This window comes from Cervus elaphus, chromosome 8 (assembly GCF_910594005.1).
Source record: "Cervus elaphus chromosome 8, mCerEla1.1, whole genome shotgun sequence".
In the NCBI taxonomy this organism is placed as follows: domain Eukaryota; kingdom Metazoa; phylum Chordata; class Mammalia; order Artiodactyla; family Cervidae; genus Cervus; species Cervus elaphus.
In genome coordinates this window covers 17,889,626-17,908,620 of record NC_057822.1, presented here as the reverse complement: position 1 = coordinate 17,908,620, position 18,995 = coordinate 17,889,626, and the positions used below count along the sequence as shown (strand labels likewise).

At 43.1% G+C, this 18,995-nt stretch overlaps 1 protein-coding gene across 1 annotated transcript in view; it reads right to left on the bottom strand.

The window, feature by feature from the left end:
• The window catches only part of DNER (delta/notch like EGF repeat containing), a 378,088-nt gene that overhangs the window by 169,717 nt on the left and 189,376 nt on the right, over positions 1-18,995 (bottom strand). The window contains exon 5 of the mRNA XM_043909786.1: positions 12,101-12,246. Within this exon, the coding sequence (XP_043765721.1) occupies positions 12,101-12,246 (146 nt within the window). The remainder of the gene's footprint in view (positions 1-12,100; positions 12,247-18,995) is intronic.

Here is an 18,995-nt window from a genome sequence, read left to right as displayed (position 1 = left end):
GCATTTTTAACGAGATGTTCACGAGTGCACATGAAAGCTGGAGAACTGCTGCACCAACAGGTCAAGAGGTTGAATCACCTGAAAAGGTTTCGACCTGATGCTCCCTCGTTTTCCTTGAAGTAAACAGTAAAAGTTCACGTGAAGGTGCTAAAAACAGGCACCAAGACTCACTGTTAACACTGAAGGTCCTGCAGAGGCCATGCTGCCCAGCAGGGGGAGCCCTGGAGCAAAAGTCCAGTTCATTTTCAAAGTCTGTGAGTCTCTTTCTGTTTTAATTTAATTTCTGTAAGTAAATTCATTTGTATCAATTCTTTTCAGATTCCACATATAAGGAATGTCATGTAGTATTTCTCCTTCTCTGCCTGACTTACTTCACTCAGCATGACATTCTGTAGGTCCATCCACGTTGGTGCAAATGGCAATAAGCAATGGTTTTTTCATCACATTAGCACCAAGAATTATAATTTAGACACAAGTGCATGAAATTCTAGATGGGCTGATCCTCGACTGTTGAAACAGTGACAGCTTGGCCGCACTTCTTTTTATGATCTCTGTATTTAGTATTTAGTATGCTTCCAATATTTATTATTCTATTTTTAGTATCCATAAAAGTACTTTTCTCTCAAAGGCCCACAGAGTGGTTTCTAGAAATATAATCTGTGGGAGAAATCATCTATCTTTTATTAGCACATAAATGTATCTCAGACTCTTTCATTTTGGCCATTAAGTATCTATGCTCTGGGCTTGCCCGATGGCTCAGTGGTAAAGAATCAGCCTGCAATGCAGGAGACACAGGAGACGTGGGTTCGATCCCTGGGTGGGGAAGTCCAGAGCATAGATGCTTTCTCTGGCTCATAGATCTATTATTTATAGAAGTCTTTAATGAGCGCTGTCAATAAGCTATTCGTTCAGACAAGAGAAGTGTCCCCCTCCCCTTGGAAGAACAACCTCTTACAATAAATTAGTCTTTTTTTCTCGGTCATGCCACTAACCACTGGCTCATGGAGTATTTTCCCATCCACTAGTATGCTACTCTGACCCTCTCACGCTGTGTTTCATTTCTTACTCAAAGGAGAAATTCCGCTCCAGTGCTGACAGAGCCGTGGGAGACCTAACCCCACCACATACTGAACAGAACTTTTAGAAACAGCTCCACACCCTGACGACCAGCTGCTGTTTTGATGGAGAAGGATACAGTGAATGCCTGTCGGTTTTGCTTTGATGGGCTTTCTTGTCTACGCTCTTGCCCCGTTTCTTTCTCAAAACTCTAAAGGGTCTCAATTCCTTTTAGAGGTCTCATGAGGGCCTTAGTATTCACTAATGATGGTGGAGAAAAACAGCTCTCAGAAAAGTGAAGGACGAACGAATGTGGCATCTATTTCTGCCCCCTGGCACGTTGCTACTTCCTAACCTAAAGAGGAGCTCGCCTGTGGTTTTAAAGCAAGAGGAGGATGGCATCAAAGATTCCATTGGTTCAAATTATTCTGACCTGTTTCTTTTTTAAATGATATGTAAAGGATGGGCAATACCACTTAAAATGCGCCTAAGGCGTTCTGACAACATTCTGGGTCACGCTGTCTATAAGGCAGCCTTGGATCAAATAATGTATTCTGATTCAAGAATTTATAAAACAAATACACCATGTCCTTTCCATGGTCCCATATTTACCAAACATAGAACCCCAAATTACATATCTAACTGAAAACTTAAGGGAACTTGTTCTCCATCACATATTTGTTCTTTTATTTATTTTGTCCATTAAGTTCATAGATGGTTTTTGAGCACCTCCCATGCAGAAAGCTCCTTTCCAGTTGTTACAGTGGATATGGAAGGAAGCAGCTGCTGTTCAGTTGCTCAGTCGTGTTCCACTCTGCGACCCCAAGTAATGCAGCACACCAACCTCAGTCATCCACCATCTCCTGGAGTTTTCTCAAATTTATGTCCACTGAGTTGGCGATGCTGTTTAAGCATCGCCTACGAAGGACACAGACACAATGGCTAATGTCAACTATCTGAGATGCCCCTGGGAAGGGCCCCATGATCCCAGGTCTGAGCTGGATGTTTCTCTGGCTCCCGGAACACACTTGCAAGCCTCCCCCAAAGCATGCATGTCACTGCTCTCACCCATGATTTACTGGCCTGGCCCAGACCCTGAACCTCCCAGCTCCTTCTCAAAAGCCACGTCTTATCTGAGCAAATCTGCATCACCCAGAGGCTCAGGCAGCACCAGGCACGTGACAGGCGGTGACTCCACCCGTGAAGTGGCTCACGGAGTAGTGAACACAAAGAATAATGGACGTTCCCTGGTGGCTCAGTGGCAAAGAATCTACCTGCAGTGCAGGAGACATGGGTTCGATCCCTGGGTTGGGAAGATCCCCTGGAGAAGGAAATAGCAACCCACTCCAGTATTCTGGCCTGGGAAATCCCATGGACAGAAGGAGCCTGGGAAGCTACAGTCCATGGGGGTCATAAAGAGTCAGACATGACTGAGGGACTAAACAACAGCAACAACATGAAATAGAAGCATAAATCAAATGTGTCTCGTAAGAAAAATAAAATGTACGGGACTTGAGAAGAGAGAGTTTGCACTGGGGGAGGAGGGACAGCATCCCAGAAGGAAAAAGATTTTGAGCGGAACCTGAAATGTAACTGGGCAGGTGGGAGGGCAGGGGCAGCGGGCTGGGGCAGGGTGGAGAGACACGGGGCATTACAGGTGGAGGAAAGGGCATGAGAAAAGCGCACAGATGGGAGGGAGGAACTGGGGAGGGGGGAGACAGGGGTGGTGAGAGGGGCTGGGGCTGGAAGCTGGAAGGCGTGCCAGGAATGCAATTCACGGCTGACTCATCACTCTGTTCTGGGAGTCAGAACTGAAATAAACAGACCTCAGAAATGGGAATTTACCTGGAGCCCTACCAAAGGCAAAAGTTTTTGAAAAAGGGAAAAAGACACAGAGGGGTGTTGACATGAGGCAGACAGGCTCCTAAAAGGACAGCATCCCCCACCTAGACCACATGGGCTGCAGAACAAGGATGGCAGGTAATACCAAGCAATAGACAGAGCAACTAGTTCAGGTCACTGTTGCACTTCTAAGCCCAGCTTAACTAAAGAAGTCAGCAGTAGGAAGACCAGAGCTTCCCAGGGCTTGAACCTCTGACTTCCAACAGTAGGGAGGGAGGTCACTGAAAGCCAGGGATCTTCAGAAGCCACCATGGCAGGGCTTTGCTCAGGCACAAACCCGTACCTCAGGACAGAACTAAGACACTGACTCAGAAAAGGAATGAGAATGGCTTCTGGCCATGATGACAGCCCGATTCTCTTTCCAAACAAAGTCTGAGTAGCTACTAGAGTAGCTCTAGTTTCCAATCTAAATAGCCTGAGGATGGTGGAGTCAGAAGGCAAGAACTAGAGCTCTCTAAAGGACCTTCTAAGGATAGAGGCCTGACCCCATCTGCCTATCAATATAGACCAGGGCCAGTGAACAGGAAAGCTTTGGGATATGGACTGAACCATCTCACTTATCAGCATTTATCTTTTCATTAACTCCACGTGATCTTGAAATGATTAGCAATAAAATCTTTGAATAAAATATAGTGCCTTTTTGTCTTAGGGGATCAGCAGGAATGGGAAGATGATAAGCACGTGCTTGAGACCTCTCTTCTCAGAATGATGGTCCATAACTGACTTTTGCATGAGAAGTGCCTGGCTGCCCAACAAAAAGCATTATAATCTAAGTGGTGGGCCTGGAATATGACTTCTTGTCAACAGCCACAGGTGAATGCTAGAGAATCCAAAATTTAAAACCAATCCTTTAATTTTGTGGGAAAAGGATGCAATTCGGTAGAAAGGGAACCATAGTGAATCAGAGGGAAAAAATGGAAAGAATTCTGTGGTGGTTAATTTTATGTGGCAACTTAGCTGGGCCATGTGCCTAGATAACTGATTGAATATTATTCTGAATGGGAGTGAAAGTCGCTCAGTCATGTCCAACTCTTTGCAACACCACGGACTACACAGTTCATGGAATTCTCCAGACCAGAATACTGTAGTGGGTAGCCTTTCCCTTCTCCAGGGGATCTCCATAACCCAGGAATCGAACCCAGGTCTCCCGCATTGCAGGCAGATTCTTTATCTGAGCCACAAGAGAAGCCCAAGAATACTGCAGTGGGTAGCCTATCCCTTCTCCAGCAGATCTTCCCGACCCAGGAAGCAAACCAGGGTCTCCTGCATTGCAGGTGGATTCTTTACCAACTGAGCTATCAGGAAAGAAGAGAAATGAAAAGCAAAAAAGAAAAGAAAAGATATACCCATTTGAATCCAGAGTTCCAAAGAATAGCAAGGAGAGATAAGAAAGCCTTCCTCAGTGATCAGTGCAAAGAAATAGAGGAACACAATGCAGTGGGAAAGACGAGAGATCTCTTCAAGAAAATCAGAGATACCAAGGGAACATTTCATGCAAAGACGGGCTCAATAAAGGGCAGAAACGGTATGAACCAAACAAAAACAGAAGATATTAAGAAGCGGTGGCAAGAATACACAGAAGAACAGTACAAAATAGATCTTAACCCAGATAACTACAACGGTGTGATCACTCACCTAGAGAAAGACATCCTGGAATGCAAAGTCAAGTGGGCCTTAGGAAGCATCACTACGAACAAAGCTACTGGAGGTGATGGAATTCCAGTTGAGCTGTTTCAAATGCTAAAAGATGATACTGTGAAAGTGCTGCACTCAATATGCCAGCAAATTTGGAAAACTCAGCAGTGGCCACAGGATTGGAAAAGGTCAGTTTTCATTCCAATCCCAAAGAAAGGCAATGCCAAAGAATGTTCAAACTACCACACAATTACACTCATCTCACACACTAGTAAAGTAATGCTCAAAATTCTCCAAGCCAGGCTTCAACAGTATGTGAACCGTGAACATCCATATGTTCAAGATGGATTTAGAAGAGGCAGAGGAACCAGAGATCAAATTGCCAATATCCGCTGGATCATTGGCAAGAGAGGTCCAGAAAAACATCTACTTCTGTTCTATTGACTATGCCAAAGCCTTTGACTGTGTGTATCACAACAAACTGGAAAATTCTTCAAGAGACAGGAATACCAGACCACCTGATCTGCCTCTTGAGAAATCTGTATGCAAGTCAAGAAGCAACAAGCTTCAGAAGAAAGGATTTCCTGGTTCCAAATCAGGAAAGGAGTACATCAAGGCTATATATTGTCACCCTGCTTATTTAACTTATATGCAGAATACATCATGTGAAATTATAGGATGGATGAAGTGCAAGCTGGAATCAAGATTGCTGGAAGAAATGTCAATAACCTCAGATACACAGATGGCACCACACTTATGGCAGAAAGCAAAGAGGAACTAAAGAGCCTCTTGATGAAAGTGAAAGAGGAGAGCGAAAAAGTTGACTTAAAACTCAACATTCAGAAAACCAAGATCATGGCATCTGGTCCCATCACCTCATGGAAAATAGACAGGGAAACAATGGAAACAGTAAGAGATTTTATTTTGGGGGGCTCCAAAATCACTGTAGATGGTGACTGCAGCCATGAAATTAAAAGATGCTTGCTCCTTGGAGGAAAAGCTATGAAAAACCTAGATAGCATATTAAAAAGCAGAGATGTTACTTTGCTGACAAAGGTCTGTCTAGTCAAGGCTATGGTTTTTCCAGTAGTTATGTATGGATGTGATAGTTGGACTATAAAGAAAGCTGAGTGATGAAGAATTGATGCTTTTTAACTGTGGTGTTGGAGAAGACCCTTGAGAGTCCCTTTGACTGCAAGGAGATACAACCAGTCAATCCTAAAGGAAATCAGTCCTGAATATTCTTTGGAAGGACAGATGCTGAAGCTGAAACTCCAATACTCTGGTCACCTAATGCAAAGAACTGACTCATTTGAAAAGACCCTGATGCTAGGAAAAATTGAAGGCAGGAGGAGAAGGGGATGACAGAGGATGAGATGGTTGGATGGCATCACCAACTCGATGGACATGAGTTTGAGCAAACTCAGGAGATAATGAAGGACAGGGAAGCCTGGTGTGCTGCAGTTCATGGGGTCTCAAAGAGTCAGACATGACTTAGTGACCGAAAAACAACAACAGTGAACCTATTCCTTAAAACAAATGTCTTTGATTGATCGATTTATATATGTGTGTGTTTGTGTGTATATATACATGTGTGTATATATAATATTAATAAATATTAAAATTACATAAATTTTATATCTATATACATCCATAAATAACAGAGACACACACAGAGACATATGTAGATACATCCTATTGGTTCTATTTCTCTGGAAAACCCTGATTAATACACATCTCTTACTCTTGGGAGACAGAGCCGTGGAAGCTAACTGATCTAAAGAAGGCTTAAGGTCCACATCAGAAAGAGCCGTGACAGTTACCTTTAAGGTAATTAAAGAATCATCAAATAGGCAGCAGCCAACCTTGTGGACAAAGTTCAAGAAGGAATGGTCAACAGCCAAATATTTTTGCATAAAGAGAAGATCAAATTCAACCCTTGTAACAAAAGCAGTTTTCAAAAATACAGAGCTCCCAGTCTCCCAGTTCGTCCCCCTCTCCCCTTCCCCACCATGTGCACCTGTCCATTCTCAAAGTCTGGGTCTCTTTTCCTACCCAGCAAATAGGTTCATGTGTACCATCTTTCCAGATTCTACATATATGCATTAATATACAATATTTGTTTCTCTATTTCTGAGTTCACTCTGCATGACAGACCCTAGGTCCATCCATGTCTCTACAAATGACCCATTGTATTCCTTTCTATGGCTGGGTAATATTCCAATGTGTCACAGCTTTTTTATCCACTCATCTGCCAATGGACATTTAGGTTGCTTCCATGTCCTGGCTATTGCAAATAGTGCTGAAGTGAATACTGGGAGGCATGTGTCTCTTTGAACAATGGTTTTCTCAGGGTATGTGCGCTACCATGTATAAAATGATAGTTAATGGAAACCTCCTGTATAGCACAGGGGCTCAGCTCTGTGCTCCGTGATGACCTCCATGGGTCTACATAGGTGGCATGGGGCTGTCAAGGGAGGCCCAAGAGAGAGGGGATATATGCATACATATCTGGGCTGGGAAGATCCCCCGGAGAGGGAATGGCTACCCACTCCAACGTTCACGCCTAAAGAGTTCCATGGACTGAGGAGCCTGCCAGGCTCCACGGGGTCACAAAGAGTTGGACACGACTGAGCAACTAACACACCATAGTTGATTCACTTCATTGTATGGCAGAAACTAACACAACACCGTGAAGCAACTATACTCCAATTAAAAAAAAAAAAAAATAGGTCCTGCAAACACTTAAAAAGCCTTCCCAGGTTGGTAGGATATCTAAGAACAGCAAATCAACACCTTGTCACAAACCACCCATCACTCGAAATTGTGAAATATCCTCCAGCTAAAGCACTTTCGATAAGAGAGACGAGTTCCATTACCAAATGAGAGTAGTGTGGAAGTAACAGAATTGCTTTTATTTTGATGGATGATCTAACAAAATGATAGAAAAATGATTAGAAACAATAAAATTAAACCACCAAATACAGTTCTTTTTGTTCTGTATGATGGGATAGATTTTTGCATTAGGTGAAAGGTTGGACTATATAATTTCTAATTTTAAGAAACAATATAAAGAAAGAATCTTGAGAACGAGTCTTTTATTACTAGCAGACTACTCCTAAATCATTTCAACAGCCATGACGAAAACCACAGGACTCACACAGACACAGGAAAGATTATCCACCTTTCCATTCTCACTCCTACCAAGGCTTGTTCAGCTTTTGGGGAACAATAAGGCTGGTTTCCAGACATTTCTTTCCAAGATAACAATGTGGTAGGTCTATGAACAACACAGTAATTCCAGCCTGACCACTTGCTTACAGTCACCAGGGGGTAATTACCGTGTCTCAGATGAGATGACTGGTCACAGTTTCCTTAAATTCACTTAAGGTAAATGCAGGCTTTGACAGAATTAACAACACTTTAGAAGCACCTGGGGTGGAACTGGGAGGTGCAGATGGAGGGTAGAGGTGTTATCTCTGGGCAGGGCACTCAGAGCTCTTCAAAGGAGCTGGAACCCATAAGAAGCTGTGCTGACGTTAGCATGGATTCCAAGGCTTTTGAGTCATTTTTTCAAAGAAACAAAGAGCTCTGACATTTGCCAAGTTGCCTGCCAGGTGCTAAATACTTCTACCACCTTTGCAGTAAGTCCATTCTAAGCCACCAGGCAGAGCCTCTGAGCTAAGCTTTCATGCAGATGAAACCCAAAGGCAGGCTGAATACTACGAACATGCATGTTTTAAGATAACCTGGCAAATGCTTTTCAGATGAAAAGTGTCCCCAGAAGGGTCATGTTATAAGAGAAAGCACTCTATCAGTCCCAGATTCCAAGCACAGCCCTTGGTTCTTCATTGAAGACGTTTCCCTGTCATCCACATGGCTTTTGAGGGTAATCAGGCTGCAGAATTGCTCATTGGGAATATTGAATGAATTTGGGGAGACTTCCCTGGTGATCTAGTGGTTACAAATCCACCTTGCAATGCAGGGTACACAGGTTCCATCCCTGGTCCAGGAACTAGGATTCCACAGGCCACATGCCACAGAGCAATTAAGCCTGCATACCACAACTAGAGAGTTCATGCAACTCAATAAAAGTTCCTGAGGGCCTCAACTGAGACCCACCATACCGCAGAAATAAAATAAATAAGGCTTTTTTAAAAAGTCTTCTTTTTTTGGTGTTCTTTCTCAAGCTTTTGTCAAGCATAGTAGAAAAGTTTTTGTATACAATATATATAAAATGGGTATGATATATAATTTTAGAAAACTTATGCATTTTTGCCTAACTAAAAAATTTATGACATTTTGATTACACTTGTTTGACTTAGTATGAATAAACTACTAGATTTCCCATTTAAAAATAGATATGCAATGAACAACAAAGGTTTACTGTATAGCACAGGGAACTATAGTCAATATCTTATGATAACCTATACTGGAAAATAATATCAACAATAATATATGCATATGAAAGTGAAGTGAAAGTGAAAGCCGCTCAGTTGTGTCCAACTCTTTGTGACCCCATGACAGTTCATGGAATTCTCCAGGCAAGAATACTGGAGTGGGTAGCCTTTCCCTTCTCCAGGGGATCTTCCTAACCCAGGGATCAAGCCCAGGTCTCCCGCATTGCATGTGACTGAATCACCTTGCTTGCATACCTGAAACACTGTGAGTCAACTATACTTCAGTAAAATATATATTAAAAAGAAGAGTGAATCTGAGGAAGACGCTTGTGCCTCCTCTTTGCAGCCTCACTGGGAAGATCTGATGATTTTCCAGCTCGAGAGACTGGCCTTCCTCAGCCTCTCACGGTCACTTCTTGTGGAACTTCCTTATCAAACAAGCGCCCCATTGCTTCCATCACTTCTCACGCGTCTGTCCTAACCTGGATGGTCACAGAAGAACACTCAATAGCCTTTATTTATTCATTCATAGAATAAATGGATAAACAAAGCTTCCCTTCAGAGGTAAAGCCTCTGCCTGCAATGCAGGAAACCCGGGTTTGTTCCCTGGGTCAGGAAGATCCCCTGGAGAAGGAAATGGCAACCCACTCCGGTACTCTTGCCTGGAAAACTCCCTGGGCTACAATCTGTGGGGTCGCAAAGAGTCGGACACGACCGAGCGACTTCACGTTCACTTTCAGGATAGAGAAGAGGCGAGTCCAAGCTGGCCAAGAGAGAAGAAAACGGGACCTACGGGGCAGACTCAGCTTGAGAAAGAACTCTCAGGCTTCCCCCCGTGGTTTCACACCGGTCACTCTCCCCTCCCCGAGGGATCTGGTCATGGCTTTGGTTTACACTTGTGTCCCTTTTCAAAAATGTAGAAGAAATTTTTTTTTAATTTTAAAATATAATATTTTTAGTAGAAGATTGTTATAGGCTTTGGGATCAAATAAACTTCACTAAAAACTTGACTTGGGTAGTTAGCAGCTAAGAGGCCTTGAGTTGCAGCTTAATCTCTCTCTCTTCATCTATGAAATGAAGAGAAGATACCCACCTGTGGAGTCATGAAGCTTTAACATAATACATTTGCTTTTTTAATTTAAATTTATTTATTTTTTATTGGAGGATGTAGCAGAAATTATTATCCCAGGTACTTTCTTGGGTTCCTGTCCACATGCTACCGGCTATGAGGGATATTTTAGGGGAAAATGGTATGTTTAAATCACAGGTAAGACATCAAAGTCACATGTTTCCCAAGACAACACGAGGAGTAGTTGAAAGTGCTCCAGGAGCCCTTCTATCCGTTAGGCCCAGCCCTTTCATTTGTCCAAGCTCGCACCACTGTTACAGAATGTGCTGACATTACCACTAGGAGGTGTCAACAAAGAGAATTTACCTGTGTTCCCCTTCAAATTGGTCTAAAATAAACCATGCTCTTTGGAGACCTAGGGAACTGCCTTTCACATACTATGAACCCCAATGGAAATATGGAGTTCTGTGGAACTGGGGAGAGGAGAATGGAGGAAAGGATGCAGGAGTTGGATGCAGCCAGTGGCGCTACCCTGGGCATCTCCTAATGGAAAAGGGCCCCTTGCTAGCTACGGAGTCTCCCTCTCTCACCCTGATCGGGTGGAGCCTGAACTCCATCTGCCAAAACTGTTCTCAGGGCATCCTCGATGGATGGAGACTGACTTCAATGATGGCAGGTCCTTTGCTGGTCTGATTCCAAGACCCCTTCACTCAGGACATGTCTTAGCCCCTACCCCCTGCCCAGGTGATATCAGATGCTAAAGACAAGGGGGGACAGGGCTCAAGTCTCTTTTGTTTTTTAAGATTTTTTTTTAATGTGGACCATTTTTTAGAAGTCTTTATTGAATTTTCTATAATACTGCTTCTGTTTGATGTTTCAGTTTTTTGGCCAAGAGGCATGTGGTATCTTAGCTCCCTCACCAGGGACTGACCCCATATCCCCTGCCTTGGAAGATGAAGTCCTAACCACTGGACCACCAGGGAAGCCCCAGGACTCACGTCTTCCAGAGCTGGTGGCCCTGGTCCATAAAGGCCAGAGTGAATCGGCCTTCTCACCCTGCCTCCTCTCCATTCCTCCTCTTACTTTTCCCTCACCACTGGGGACATGCAAAGTCTCAGGAGGGAATTAGGTCACAACAGGGAAATAGATAACTGTCTTAGCTTTTCTTTCTTCTGCTTCTCTTGATTCTGCAACCAGATATGATATTTACTTCTCACAAAATATCTACTTGATACCAAAGTAAGGGGGTCCAGCACTGCATAATTTTTCAGTATTTACCTTGAAAATTATATGGAAATTTACCTATCTGTAAGTTGAACACGAATAATTGAAACCAGAAATTTGGGGATATTTTCAGCAAACGCACTTGCTCTCTCCTATTTCATTCTTTATGCACACACACAAACACACACAACATATATGTGTGTGTGTATATATATATATATGGGCCTCCCTTGGACTGCAAGGAGATCAAACCAGTCAATCCTAAAGAAAATCAGTCCTGAATATTCATTGGAAGGACCAAGGCTGAAGCTGAAACTCCAATACTTTGGCCACCTGATGCGAAGAATTGACTCATTGGGAAAGACCCTGATGCTGGGAAAGATTAAAGACAGGAGCGGAAGGGGATGACAGAGGATGACATGGTTGGATGGCATCACTGACTCAACAGACATGGGTTTGAGCAAGCTCTGGGAGCTGGTGATGCACAGGGAAGCCTAGTGTGCTACAGTCCATGGGGCCGCAAAGATTTGGACACAACTGAGCAACTGAACTGAACTGATGGGCTTCCCCAGTGGCTCAGACGGTAAAGCATCTACCTACAACACAGGAGACCAGGATTCGATCCCTGGCTTGGAAAGATCCTCTGGGGAAGGAAATGGCAATCCACTCCAGTATCCTTGCCTGGAAAATGCCACGGACAGAGGAGCCTAGGAGGCTGCAGTCCGTGTATATATATACACATGTGTGTGTGCTTATATGTAAATGTATCCTTATGTAAACATGCATTTTCAAAGCTCCCAGGTGTCCCCCTAACCTCTGACGGCTTCGTGGAGCACCTTCCTCTTCCTGAGCACTCCAGGTCGTTTGCGCGGCTCTCCCCCGGCGCACAGGTGCTGGTCTTCACCACCAGAGTCAAGCGCAAAGCCACAATAGATTTAGTAACAGAATCATTCACAAAACCTAAAAGACAATGGGATAACAAGAAATGTAAAGCTTGACCGACATTCTTTTGACAAAACTATAGATATAGATTACACAAGAATCAATTCTGGCAAACAAATCAAAATGCAGTAAGTCAGACCAAGGAATAAAGCATGTGGCCAGTGGTCATTCGGACCTCACGACTTTAAAATAGGACATTCTTCCCAAGAATCATAAGGAATGCCTGACACCGAGGACCCCAGGCACTCCAACATCACCTGAGATCCTTTTCCTGCCCTCTAGGGGCCACTCTGTCTGAATTCCAGCCCTGCTTTTGAAGCTCTCTTTTCCCTGAGAGCCACCATCTTGCAACTCTCAAATCTCCATCCTCTTGGCTACTTTGAGTAGTTGCAAGCACTAAATCTCCCCTGCTATGGGCTTGTCCAAGCAGCTCAGTGCCCTCACAGTGGCATGCAACATGAGACACATTTTACGCTGAGCTTATTACTAAATATCTACTTGATAATCTGACTGCATGGTACCAATTTCAACCACTTCAGTATTCTTGCCTTGAGAACCTCATGAACAGTATGAAAAGGCAAAAAGATCAGACACTGAAAGATGAACTGCCCAAGTTGGTAGGTGCCCAATATACTACTGGAGAAGAGTGGAGAAATAACTCCAGAAAGAATGAAGAGATGGAGCCAAAGTGAAAACAACACCCAGTTGTGGATGTGACTGGTGAAGGAAGTAAAGTCTGATGCTGTAAAGAGAAATATCACATAGGAACCTGGAATGTTAGATCCATGAATCAAGGTAAACTGGAAGTGGTCAAACAGGAGATGGCAAGAGTGAACATCAACATTTTAGGAATCAGCAAACTAAAATGGACTCGAATGGGCAAATTTAATTCAGATGACTATTATATCTACAACTGTGGACAAGAATCCCTTTGAAGAAATGGAGTAGCCCTCATATTCAACAAAAGAGTCCAAAATACAGTACTTGGATGCAATCTCAAAAACAACAGAATGATCTCTGTTCGTTTCCAAGGCAAATCATTCAATATCACAGTAATCCAAGTCTATGCCTCAACCACTAATGCCAAAGAAGCTGAAGTTGAACGGGTCTATGAAGACCTTATAGAACTAACACCCAAAAAAGATGTTCTTTTCATCACAGGGGACTGGAATACAAAAGTAGGAAGTTAAGAGATACCTAGAGTAACAGGCAAGTTTGGCCTTGGAGTACAAAATGAAGCTGGCAAAGGCTAACAGAGTTTTGCCAAGAGAACTCACTGGTCATAGCAAACACCCTCTTTCAACAACACAAGAGATGACTCTATACATGGACATCAGTAGATGGTCAATACCGAAATCAGATTGATTATATTCTTCCCAGCCGAAGATGGAGAAGCTCTATATAGTCATCAAAAAAAAGACTGGGAGCTGACTGTGGCTCAGATCATGAACTCCTTATTGCAATGTGGACCAATCATAGCTGAATGCTGATTGCAAAAGTAATAATGTATCATAATTATCACTGAATGATGATCTTTATGTCAAGTATAGCTATCTGTACATAGTAGATAGCAATAAATGTCAAATAAAAGCCTCCAACTGGAATAAGGAAATAATACTGTGAGGACTATGCATCAACAAGATAATTATTTTTCAAAGACTGATGCTGAAGCTGAAGCTTCAATACACTGGCCACCTGATGTGAAGAGCTGACTCGTTGGAAGAGACGCTGATGCTGGGAAAGATTGAGAACAGGAGGAGTAGGGGGAGACAGAAGATGAGATGGTTGGGTGGCATCATGGAATCAATGGACATGAGTTTTAACAAATTCCAAGAGATAGTGAAGGACATGGATCCTGGCATGCTGCTGTTTATATGGTCACAAAGAATTGGACATGACTTAGAGACCGAACAACAACAAAGACAGTGTACCTTTTTATAGTAAGAATATTCATTTATTTAGGAATACTTTTTAATTTCAAAATGAACAACTTATAACTAATACCTTCATCACCCAGATGAAAGATTCCAGCATTACCCAGAAAAGATGCTTTAGACAGGGGAGTAGAAATGATTCTAGACAGCCATCCTCTCTAAATCCCCAATTTTCTCATGGAAGTAAAGATAGTAACCCCTGAAGAGGGTAACCATAGAATTTATCATCAAAACTAGGGCTCTTTTAACATCAAAAAAGGATGCTTTTTATGGTGACAGTTGGACATAGGCAGACAGTGAGGTTGTCTGACAGGCTCACCCCTTGCTTCTTGTACCCTGAAAAGCATCTAGGAACAAAAAATCTGCAAAAGGCAAAGCACTATGGTAGTGCAAGGGATGTTTTCAACAGGCAGAAGATGGGTTCAAAACAGCAGCAGAAAATTTAATTCCGTTCACAAGCATCAAGGTTATGTTGAGAAATTGACCCAAGTCACAGTAGAGACACACCTCAACTTCAAGTTTGTAATTAGGAGCCAGTGTCTCAGTAAAGATGGACACAGCAAGTCAGAAGGAGTGCTTTTTCTATAAATAGAGAACTAGTTGCTCTCTTTATAAGTTTTCCTATTGAAAACTTTAAGGTAAATCGGCTTTGGAATAAAAGGAAAAGGACGGTTTAGGCAAACGCACCTCCTCTGTAGAGCTTCTACTTCTCAGCCGTGGCCCTGCACCCTGCAGACACCACACACCTCTTCACAGCGCCTCCATACGCCCTGATCACCCCAACTCTGCAAACGTTCCCGCAGCGCCTCTCCCTGGAATACGCCTCCTTCTCCTGTCATCATAGTTCGGATCCCATCCTACCCCACCTTTACCACCAGCACCAGCTGGGCTTCCTAGGTGTCACTAATGGTAAAGAACCCCCCTGCCAATGCAGGAGAAGTAAGAGACTCAGGTTCAACCCCTGGGTCGGGAAGATCCCCTGGAGGAGGGCATGGCAACCCACTCCAGTATTCTCTCCCGGAGAATCCCATGGACAGAGGAGCCCGACGGGCTACAATCTATGGGGTCGCAAAGAGTGGGCCACAACTGAGAGACTAACACACACACTTTATTCACGAGCAATACCCCAGTCCTCTCCTGGCTGCACAATGTCAATCCGCACTGTTACGTGAAGGTCTGAGTATTTTATGTTGTGGATGATTACCTATCAAACTGCCCTTATTGAAACTTCCTTGAGGGAAAGGGACAAGTCTCAGGGAGGTGGCAAGTAGGAATTCAGGATATAGGTGCATATAGGACCAGCACAGCACAGACAAATCCCAAAGAGGATTTTCCAGAATGTGTTGTCAATCTGAGTGCACTTGGAAGAACAGCCATTATTAGAATACACAAATTCCAGCTTACTAAAAAAAATTGCTCATCAACTTTGATAGACAAATAGAATCTGGAACAATATAGGGGAGCTATCAGAATTCTTACTCTAAAAGACATTTTACCCATAAAATAATGGAGGTAAAAATCAAATAGTAATTAAAAATATATTTGTCCATCTCTCTGCTTTGTTCTCTAGTTTCACATCAAATTACCTGAAAAATCTACATCATCTGTCCCCTTCATAAGCATTTAGATCACAAAATGTTCTCTAATTGTCCAGAAGATGCATCTCTTCAATGGTTATTTTAAAAATTCTTTTCAACTATTTACTAAGCCAGTAGCAATTTAAATGAGTGAGCAGTTTAAATGAATGCACAGTATGGTTTTCTAAACAGTTTGGTTTCATTTCCTCAGTGAACATTTCTTGCACTCACTTCTACAAACCGGGCATCATACAGGATTTTAAGGTTACAGGGAGGGGTCACCCTTGGTTTGTGCTACTCCAAACTTTCAGGCAAGAGTGGTGGTCCTTCACTAGTTTTTGTTTTGCTTTGTTTTGGTTTTGGAGTGTAACTGTTTTACAATGTTGTGTTAAGTTTCCGTGGCACAACGAAGTTGATCAGCTCTATGTATATATGTGCTCCCTTACTCTAGAGCCTCCCTCTCACCTCCCTCCATCCCACCCATCTAGGCCATCACAGAGCACCGAGCTGAGCTCCCTGCGCTATACGGTGGGTTTCCTTTATTCCACTATTTTACACATGGCAATGTATATATGTCAATCCTAATCGCCCAATTCATCTCTCCTTGCCCTTCCTCCCCCATGTCCACAAGTATCTGTTCTCTATGTTGTGTCTCTATTTCTGCCTGCAAATAGATTCATCTGTTGCATTTTTTTAGATTCCACATATATGAGTTAATAAACAATATTTGTTTTTCTCTGACTTACTTCACTCTGTAAAATAGACTCATACTCCATCCACATCTCGACAAATGACCCAATTCCACTTCTCCACGAATGACCCAATTTCGTTCCTCCACTGTACATATATACTACAATTTCTTTATCCATTCATCCATCACTGGGCATTTAGGCTGCTTCCATGTCTTGGCTACTGTGAATAGTGGTTCAATTAACATTGGAGTACATATGTCTTTTTGAATTATGATCCTTAACTAGTTTGAAACCAGACGCTTCATAATTTTGCAGGGGATTTTTCCAAGTACCTATTTCCAGGCTCCAACACAAATGACTCAGTAGCAATAGTCTAGGCTAGGCCCCTGTAGGCATGTGTTTTAAAAAGACTTCCTAAGTAATCTGGACATGTGCTTCCACTTAAGAACCACTGGTCCAATAGAGAAACTAAGTCACACAAGTAGTGTTCTTATGAAGGTAACAATCACCTTGAATTAGAGACACACACATGAGCCTCCTGAAAGCATATTTTACATCTATTTTTGAAAGTCTACAAAACTCTGTGATATTTAGGCCATATTCCCTCACTCATGATAGTCTCTTAACTTCCTGGAGACAACTTTGATACAAGTTTCTCTATTAGGTTTATTTGCTTAATAAGCCTGAGTATTTTGATCTTCAACTCCCTTAGTAAACTATTAAAGAAATCAATCTTTACAGTGGAGTGTCACACGTTCCTCCATCATTTCTGATCATGTCACCTAATCCCCGAAAGTGAGTCCGCAGCATAACAAACATGTTATTTTCAGCAGTCACTGTTCACATGAGGAAAACGGTGCCCAGTGGCTCCTTCGAGGTCTGTTATTTCAGTAAGTTGCTTGCACCTCATGCAGATGACACCACCCTTAGGGCAGAAAGTGAAGTAGAACTAAAGAGCCTCTGGATGAAAGGGAAAGAGGAGAGTGAAAAAGTTGGCTTAAAGCTCAACATTCAGAAAACTAAGATCCTGGCATCCAGTGCCATCACTTCATGGCAAATAGATGGGGAAACAGTGAAAACAGTGGCTGACTTTATTTTTCTGGGCTCCAAAATCACTGCAGATGGTGACCACAGCCATGAAATTAAAAGACGCTTACTCCTTGGAAGGAAAGTTATGACCAACCTAGACAGCATATTAAAAAGCAGAGACATTACTTTGTCCACAAAAGTCCGTCTAGTCAAGGCTATGGTTTTTCCAGTGGTCATGTAAGGATGTGAGAGTTGGACTATAAAGAAAGCTGAGCACCAAAGAATTGATGCTTTTGAACTGTGGTGTTGGAGAAGACTCTTGAGAGTTCCTTGGACTGCAAGGAGATCCAGCCAGCCCATCCTAAAGGAAATCAGTCCTGAATATTCATTGGAAGGACTGATGCTGAAACTGAAACTCCAATACTTTGGCCACCTGGTGCGAAGAGCTGACTCATTTGAAAAGACCCTGATGCTAGGAAAGACTGAGGGCAGAAGGGGATGACAGAGGATGAGATGGCTGGATGGCATCACCAACTCAATTGCCATGGGTCTGGGTGGACTCCGGGAGTTGGTGATGGACAGGGAGGCCTGGCGTGCTGTGGTTCATGGGGTCGCAAAGAGTCAGACACGACTGAGCAACTGAACTGAACTGAAGGGGAAAATGCTTGGAATTCCTCTTACTGAAAAGTGTGCATGCATGCATGCCGTGTATGCTCAGCCTCTTCAGTCACCTCTGACTCTTTGTGACTCCCTGGACTGTACCCTGCCAGGTTCCTCTGTCCATGGAATTTGGGTGGGTTGTCACTTACTTCTCCAGGGGATCTTCCCTACCCAGGGATCGAACCCGCACCTCCGGCATCTTCTGCACTGCAGGCAGATTCTTGACTGCTGAGCCATTGGGAAGCCCACTGAAAAGTAATCCCATCCAGTTTGAGTTAACTCAAAGTGCAGCTGGGTTAGAGCAAGGCAGCCCTCACGAGCACCCACATGCCAGGAGCATAAGTGTGCTGTACGGTCTTTTCAAAAACTGGAGAACTGATGCCACATGGGGGGCTGTGAAGTTGCTCAAGCAAAAGCCTGGCTCACATTAAAAGCAGGAATCTGAAATAAAACAGAATTCACTTTTTGAGAAAAGAAGTTCTTCGGGGCTTTATGGGTGATCACTGGAGAGCTGCTGAAAAGACCATGTGACTTCTTTGACTCAGCCCTCAAACAATGGCACTTCTAACACGCTTATAAGAAGTGTCGAGCAAATGGTTATGAATTTTCTCTCTTCCTTAATCGTATGAAATCAATATATGTAACATAATTCCTGAGACAGGTCTGGATAGAAAAATTTGTCCTTATATTCAGAATTCCAAGATCTGTAGACCAACTGATCAACTAAAGACAAAAACTGGCAAAGTCAGAGTAAGGGTGACTTCCCAGTTCTGTCTGCAGAGCTGCTTGAGAATGACTTTGGGTCAACACCTGTGCCTTCTATGGTCTTTTCAAAAACTGGAGAACTGATGACACATGGGAGGCTAAGAAGCTGC